This window comes from Pteropus vampyrus, unplaced genomic scaffold, assembly GCF_000151845.1.
Source record: "Pteropus vampyrus isolate Shadow unplaced genomic scaffold, Pvam_2.0 Scaffold690, whole genome shotgun sequence".
NCBI lineage: Eukaryota > Metazoa > Chordata > Mammalia > Chiroptera > Pteropodidae > Pteropus > Pteropus vampyrus.
In genome coordinates, this window is record NW_011889471.1 from 32,386 (window position 1) to 40,800 (window position 8,415).

General features: G+C 58.9%; 1 protein-coding gene across 1 annotated transcript in view; it reads left to right on the top strand.

Moving 5' to 3' along the window:
* The window catches only part of MYOM2 (myomesin 2), a 103,160-nt gene that overhangs the window by 18,867 nt on the left and 75,878 nt on the right, over positions 1-8,415 (top strand). The window contains exons 10-13 of the mRNA XM_023526072.1: positions 450-591; positions 2,328-2,527; positions 3,087-3,140; positions 7,239-7,366. Of these exons, the coding sequence (XP_023381840.1) occupies positions 450-591; positions 2,328-2,527; positions 3,087-3,140; positions 7,239-7,366 (524 nt within the window). The remainder of the gene's footprint in view (positions 1-449; positions 592-2,327; positions 2,528-3,086; positions 3,141-7,238; positions 7,367-8,415) is intronic.

Below are 8,415 nucleotides of genomic sequence, written 5' to 3' on the forward strand. Positions count from 1 at the left end.
TCGAGGCCGCCGCCGGCCTTCGGAGCCGCGGTTACTAAAACCGGAAAACCAAGCCAGCTGCATCGTCGCGAGGTGAATGAACGGATGGACCCCGGCGTCTGCTCACAGCCCGCTGGAAGAAAATTCTAGATCTTCAAATTTTTAAGGGCTTTGACATAGAAAACTGCTAAGGCAGTGCGTCCCGGGCAGCAAGAAGGTGCTTCAACTTGGGATCCCATCACGGAAAGTCGTAGACGTGAGCGTTTCGTAGAGAACAGGATGTTTGGAGTTTAAGAACTTATCAGTGCGTTTCTGTTTCTTGTCACCGAGTCATCAGAACCAGAAAACAGTCCGGTCACGTGCGCGAGGGTTCGGCAGTGGGTCCAGTCGGGCAGCTGGACCTGAGTGCGGGGCGCTGTCCGCTGGCTTTCAGCGACTCTGACCCCGGTCGTTTCTCTCCCCGCCCCCAGATGCTGACCCGCTGGTCACGGGGGCTCCTGGCGCACCCATGGACGTGCGGTGCCACGACGCAAACAGAGATTATGTCATTGTCACCTGGAAGCCGCCCAACACGACCACCGAGGGCCCCGTCATCGGCTATTTCGTTGACCGGTGAGTGACCATTGTGTTCTTCCAGGGGCGCGGACGTTCCTGCAGTGAGTGTTGCCATGACGACACGCTTGGATGTTTTTCTGGATTCGAGTTCATGCCGCCGTTCTTGATGGCATCTGGGTTCTGTCTGCTCAGTGACGGGTGACGGTCGCCCAGCCGGCCGGGCCCCGTGCGGCCACACTGCCTTTCTGCTGTGACCCACGTCTCTGGTCCTGCTCCGCCAGGCGCGCTGTGAGCCGGGTCACCGTCCTGCCGAGGGTCGGCCTGGCGGGGAGCAGGCCTGGCCGAGCGGCCGCGGTCAGCCCTTTGCCTCCCTCCGGAGGACTCGAGGGCCCAGGGGTGCAGCTGGGGACACGGCTCCTTCACATCCAGAACCTTCATCTCCTTCCCTGGGGTTCTTCTTGTTTCCAAGTTAAAAACACTGACATTTCAAAGCACAAAATGTTAGAATTTTTCTTCGGGTCAATAAGCATAGATCATCCTCGAGCCCAGCGGAGCGTGACCTCGCCGTGTCCCTCGCTGGGTGGCGCTCACACAGGAAGGACACAGACCGAGCCGGCGCAGTTGCTGGCTGTGCAGTTTACGCCTCACGCAGACTTTTCTGTCACCGAGAGCGATCGTCGTCGGAGGAAAGGAATTCGGGAGTGAGGCAGAAAAGTCTGAGCTAGTGGGTTGTTGGCGGTGGGCCCCACGGGAATTTAATCCGTACAGAACACGTAAGATGGTTAGTTTGGGAAAAAACCAGTCGGCTTGGTTTTCCAACATTCCGCCGGTTAAGTTCTCGGCACCCAGCACAGCTCGTTTGGCTGAGGTGTCCCCCAGCAGGATGCTGTTCCCACACGCTCCCGCAGGGGTGCAGAGCGCTGTTCCCACACGCTCCCGCGGGGGTGCAGAGTGCACGGTTCAGGGTTCGCCTTGAGTGAGAAAACCGCCAAACAAAAGCTGAGCAGAAGCGAGGGGCTCTCCCACCCCCTGGCCACACCGGCTTCTCGCGCCTTCTCCCTCGACGGTCCACTCTCTCCAGCCTCCCTGAGAAAAGGCACGCGCAGGGCGGGCCCCGGCGAAGCAGCCGAGCACGTGCGGGTCGGGGACGTCCGTGAGCTGATTTCTCTCTAAAACGGACACGCGGCCCTGACACCGAATGTGTCTGAGGCGCATTCTCCCCGCTCGCTCTTCTCCCGGACGTGAAGGTCCAGTGCTGAGCCGCCCCGGCCTTTGCGGGATGGGGTTAATCTCTTCCTGTGCCCGGACGTCCGTCAGGACGAAACACGCCCACTTGCCACATGAGTGGCGTGCTAGGAAGAGGCGTCTTGCCGTGGGGGACCGAGGGCCAGCACCCCATGAGTCCCCCGGGCTCTGTGGGGCCAGGTCCATCCTTGGGACACGGAGTGCTGGGCGGGCTCCTTTCCTTAGCCTCCGGCAGACGGGCACCCCGAGATTTTGTGGTGTAAGCTGAAAGGGAAGGCTCGCACGCGGGCCCGGAGCGGCTCTCGGGGGCGGACTTGCCTCCACGTGGGGGGTCGGGACCCGGGGTCAGGCCCCGGCCTCCAGCTGTGACCCACGAGCCGCTGCTGTGACCGTTCACGTCCGTCCTGTCCGCGCACGTCGGCGGGTGTCCTGGCGGCATCGAGCAACGCGAGCTTCTCTCCCGTCGTGACCGCGTCACCCGCGTGTGTAAAGCACGCACGAACCTGCGTGACTTATCGGACCGCGCCGTCCGCCTTTCTCGCCTGAAGGTGTGAAGTGGGGACCAACAGCTGGGTGCAGTGCAACGACGCCCCCGTGAAGGTCTGCAGATACCCCGTCACCGGGCTCCGTGAAGGCTGCTCCTACACGTTCCGCGTGAGGGCCGTCAACAGCGCGGGCGTCAGCCGGCCATCCAGGAGCTCCGACGCCGTGGCCGCCCTCGACCCCGTCGACGTCGGGAGGCTACAAGGTGGGTCGCCAAGGCTTCGAGTTCCGAGCACGCCTGGGGGACGTGGGGCCACCCTTAAGAACGTCGTCATGGGGGGGGTGTGTCCTCGTCACGTCCCCCTCGGCCTGGCCGCACCCAGCTGACACCTGCGCCTCCCTGTGCTCTTTGCCGAAAGGCAGCCAAGTGGGTGCAGAACCAGCCTTTCCTAAGCCTGCAGGTGTGTGATTTCGACACACGAGGACACTTAGGGGTGTCGAAAGCCGGCCACTCTGCTTGGGAATGTTAACTTCGCAGATGCTGCGGGTAGCGGGGCCGGGTCGGGTTTCAGGGAGTTACAGGTTTCGGGGAGCCACTGTGTTTTCCTCACCTGCACGGTCCTTTGAATCCAAAACAAAGAGTTGAGAAGTGTTAATATTTTCAGGACCTTTTCCAAGATATCAACTCTGGTCAGGCCAGGGCAGTGAACGCGCTGTGGCCGTCATCGCAAAGGCGATTCGGACCTCGTGACCGATTAGGAAAACCGGCACTTTCTTAGGGAACCTTTGGGTGTCAACGTTAGCATCACCCTTTCTCTCTGCAGCGGTCCACTTGGAGGGGGACAAAGAAATTGTGATCTACCAGGACGACCTGGAAGGTGAGTCCCTTTTCACTTTATTTCAGCTGCTTATGCCCTAGGGGTTTAGGCTTGTAATTCCAGACAAGAGATAGAGAGAGACAGACAGACAGAGAGAGAAAGAGAGAGAGAGAGACAGAGACAGAAACAGAGACGGAGACAGAGACAGAGAGAGAGAGGCAGAGACAGAGAGAGACAGAGAACACCTATTTACATGTAAAACTAAAAACTGTAGCTCCAGCTTGCAAGCTTAAGGTTTATAGAAGTTAAAAAAAAAAAAGCAGGACAGAATGAAGGTGTGAGGAGGAAGGTCACGGTGCCGTGAGGCTTGGACACTTGTTTGCACTGGGGTCCACTAAGGCATTCTTTTGGGGACATACAGAGAAGAAACCAAACCGAGTCTGAGATCTGATGACTGGCTGATGCCAGGTTTCTCCCTCACAGATGCCGTTACTGGAAGAGTATTTTGTTTTATTTGTTTAAGCAAAAATTTTATTTCTAATATTTTAACTAAATGGATTGAATCTTTCCCATCAAATCCAGTCCTTACTGGATTTTATGATACTTAATATTCCTTCCAGAGATATCCAGAAAGATAGATTTAATAACGAGACTCTAGCATTATTAAACAGAAATCCCAACATTTTAATTGGACTTATAATTAGAGTTCACAGAGGAAAATGAGCGAAAAATCAAAACCGAAAAGAATGAATCGGGCTGGAGCGGCCCGGGGAGATGGACTCTGAGCTCTTCAAAACTCTATCCGCCCCGAACATTGTCCCTGCAGATGCAGAAGTCACCGGCTGACTTTCACGTTTGCCCACGAACGGTGTCCACAACCATTTACGTTCTGCCCCATAAAGAGTTTCCTCTAGTGTCTCGAAAGGTACATGTACCTCCCAGAGGGACGACTTTCAAGGGTTCCGGTTTGTCCCACGGGGACGTTTAGAGCCTTACTTAGAACCTGCGCGTCCAGGACTCGGAGGCCGGAGGCGTGCCCGGTGCGGCGCGGTTTGGGAAGGGCGCCTTGCTGTGGCTGCCTACACGACCGATTCGAACATGAGATATTCGAACGGGTCAAAGTGGCCCCGAGTGATATCGGGAGGGAGGTTCCCACAGCCGGCCACCTGTGTGAAGACAGATGGGACCAGTGATCAGATTTATCCCGAGTGGGCATGTAGGAACTAAAATCCAGTAACCGGCTGCCTAAAACTGCAACGCATAAGTTACTGTATCGATGTCCTGCATCAATGATGAAATGTGCATTATGTAAAGGTCATTGTGAAAAGTAACGGGGATACGAAATAATGCGGTCTAGTAAACCACCCCCAAAAGGAACTGTGCCGTTGGCGGGGGGGCAAAGCTGTCTTTTTACATATAGATACGGATGTGTTGGAAGGTAGTCGTCCAGCTGTCCACGAAGCGCCAAATAGAGAAATAGCATGTTTTCACGGCCTCGAAGTGGAAGTTTGGATGATAGACACAGCAGGTCTCGTGTCCAACCGAAACGGTCACAGGTAGCATTTCCCACGTTCCCTTCTCACGAGGAGGCAGGTTTGGCTGCTCAGCCTGGGCCTCCGCGGTGTTCGAAGCGTTCTGGAACCTGGAGCGTTTTAGTCAGAGCCTGGGGAAGCTTCCGGGGCTCTGGGTGTGAGGCGGGTCATGAGAGGCAGAGGCTGCGCACTCCGCTGGGGCACTGCCCGGCTGGGGACGTCGGTGCAGCCGGAGCCCAGCGCGAAGGGCGTCGGTGTCCTGCGGTGTCCTGCCGTGTCCACGCGGCCAGCGGGCAGTTCCCGCGGTCCGGAGCAGACGGGGCCGGGAAACACCTGCAGGCCGGCCGCGCTCCGGGGAGTCAGTGTGTCCACGCGCGTCCGGCCACGAATACGGCTCGTTCAAGAAATCTTTGGAGAGGATTCCACAGCGTCCTAAAGCAAACCACTTCTGGGCTCAAAAGCCCTTAGGGTTCACTCCTCCTCCGCCGTCTTTCCTTCCTCCTCCTAAGCTGACTTTTCCGCTTTTCACGTCGTTTAAGCTAGAAAAGAACTGGCGAACGTCGTTCGTTTCAGCGAAAACGAAGCGCTACTTCCGTTCGTTCAAAGTTGCTCCTCCGCCGTTTTAGGTGTTTTGCTAAAATTTTTCTCCTCGCCTCCGTCTCGGTCAGTGCCCTCTCTCGGCCTCTCGAGTCCTGTCCGTTCTCCCCTGACCTCCTCCGCCTCGGCCAGTCCTGCCTGAGCGGCTCCCTGGAGAACGTTCTGCTCCCGGGAAGGCCGGAGCGGCTCTCGCGGGCTGCGGGGCGGCCACGCGCACACGGCGGCCGCTGCCCCGGGCGGAGGCTGCGGCGCCCAATCACGGTTGCGTGGTCTCTTGAATTCTGCCATCTCGGGGGTCCCGCGAGTTCCAAGTAAACGTCACGTTTCATCGACTCAGAGAAAAAAGCTTCTGGGCGAGCTGTGCTTTCCCTGGGTTTCTGGAATGAAGCTCACGATTCGGAACCGAGTCCTGGCCGCGGACCCCGGTGCAGCCGGTCAGTGGCTGTGCGGACTTGGGTACACGCTTCGCTTTTCTGACTTTTCGTCCCGCCTTGAGCTGACCCATGAGAACAGGGCTCCGGGGAGGCGTCGCGATGCTGATGGCAGCCTGAGGCTGTCGTTGGCTTCTCCACTCTCTGCCCCGCCCTTCGGCTGCAGAAGTCTCCGCGGACGTCCGTTCATTCCCTCGCCCTCTCCTTGGCGCCCTCGGAATCCTGTTGCCTGCTGCCCGCGGTCAGGGTCACCCACCCGTCCAGGCCCATGCCATTGCATCACCCAGGGCAATGCCGAAAGCCCCAGTGAACTCGAGCATCTTTCCCTGGTTGGGGACCCCTTGCTGACAAAAGCTGGCCTCAGATAAAGCGTTTCTTACCCCATTTCTCTGGCCGAGAAGCTCTGTGCCAGGCGCATGGACAGCGGGGCATTGGGATCGGAAAGTGGGGGTGCTGGTCTGCATCCGGGGTGCTCACGCCACGCAGCTCCCATCATCTCCTGCAACCTCTGTCCTGGGGTCTGCGTCCGGCGCCTGGGAAGTGAACGACCCCATGTCTGGGCTTCGGCGTGCAGGTCCCTTGGCGACGTTCTCACACCCTCTCTCTGCGTCACCTCGGACGTGGACACAGCACACAGGTCCGGAGCGGGTGGCCGGGCTCTGAGGCGCCGCTCCACCCAGAACTCGGGTACCGCCTACTGGGCGCTCCCGGCTCGGGAGCACGTCTACGCTGGCGGCTTATGAAACGGGGTGCGCCCCGACATGGGGCTCTGGGAGGGGAAACCCTGTCCTTTCGTGTGGTTCCCATGTGGCTGCTTTTCATCGCTGGCAGTGGAGTCCCCAGGGCAGCTGGGCGTGGAGATGGGCTCAGAGATGTCCCAGGGTTTCAAGCCTCTTGAGCATGTGCTAAGCTGAGGCTCATGACACTTTGTTTCCAATTACGGCTCATGCTCTGGGGACCCTCTGGCCTCATCGAGAAGCTCTGCGATCGGAACATGACACCTGACACCTGACGTGACATTAAAAAGACTCGTGTCAGGAGGGAGGTCAGAGAATGTGTGGGGCCGCAGATATGCCGTCCTAGTCACTTGTGGAGGCTTAGCGCTGCCGCTCGGGGATTTCGGGAGCGCAGGCGTCACTTACCGGGCTCGTGAGCGTGCGGCAGGGCGGCCGTGGCGACGTGCTTTAGGAGTTGACATGTAGTTTCAGTGCTCAGAGGAATGAAGAGAGCAGGGCAGAGAGTAGGTGACCTTCGGCCAGGCTCCCGCAGTGTAGGGCATGGTGACAACACCTTCTGGGCACAGCCCCCCAGTGTGGCCAGTGCTGCATGCGGGGGACAGCTGGGTTCCCTCTGGGTGGACCTGCCCCCAGCCTTAGCGGGAACTCTGACCTAGACCCTCCTCCGGTGACCCGGCTGGCCTGCCACCTTGGCTCTGGGCGCACGGTCCGAGCCGGCAGCTCGTGTACTTTCCCAGAATAGAAGCGATGCCGAGGTCAACGCCGATATGGCGGTGGCTGCGCGCCCGCGGCTCGCCCACTGGCCGCGCTCCGAGGACGGGCCGAGCCCGCGGGCACTCACCGGGCTTGTTCCCCCTGCAGGCGACGTCCAGATTCCAGGCCCCCCCACCAACGTGCACGCCTCCGAGATCAGCAGAACGTATGTCGTCCTCAGCTGGGACCCACCCGTGCCCCGCGGCAAGGAGCCGCTGATGTACTTCGTGGAGAAGGTACCTGCCGGCCGAGCCCGCGGGTCTGCGGGGGGTCAAGGGCGCAGCTGGCCTAAAGGGAGCAGCGGCCAAAGCCACCTAGCAGCGTTTGCTCGCTGCTGCCCAGGAGGGCCCAGCGCTGGCCGAGCTGTCTGTAACGAGCCCACGTCACGTCAGGGGCACTGTCCTGCCTCTGGTGTGGTGCCATCAGTGTGAGCCATGTCCCCGGTCTCAGAGGCCCTGCTGTCCACGTGGGCACCGGGCGGAGGGATCTGTGAGCCCCTGAGACGGAGAAGCCGCAGGGAGCTTGCTGCGGCTCGGTGATTGTCCATACGCCGCGTGGCCACTGGGTGGCCACCTTGTAGAGCAGGTCCCGCTTCAGGTGGCCGGGCTCACTGGCGTGGCAGGATGGAGGACCTCAGGTCTGGACGCGTGTAAGGAAATAGCTGGTGTACTGCGGCCCTGAACACACGCACACACGTATACACACGCACACGGACTTACACGCATACACATGCACACGGACTCACAGATACACACGCACACAGACTCACGCATACACACACACACGGACTCACACGGACACACACGCACATGGACTCACACGGATTCACACGCACACGGACTCATGGATATGCACATGGACTCACAGATACACACGCACACGGACTCACACGGATACACACACACACGGACTCACAGATACGCACACGGACTCACACGGATATGCACACACACATGGACTCACGGATACGCACACAGACTCACATGGATACGCACACAGACTCACACGGATACGCACACACACACAGATACACACGCACACAGACACACAGACACACACACACGGATACACACGCACACGGACTCACACGGATACACACGCACACGGATACACATGCACACGGATTCACACAGATACGCGCACACGTGCATACACATGCACGGACACACACAGGCGCACACACGTGCACATGTGTATAACTGTATGTGACCAATGGCATTTCAGAATCAACCTCTGTAGCCTGCATTCTGTCCCACTTCAGTCTGTCCTGCTGGCTAGAAAGTGC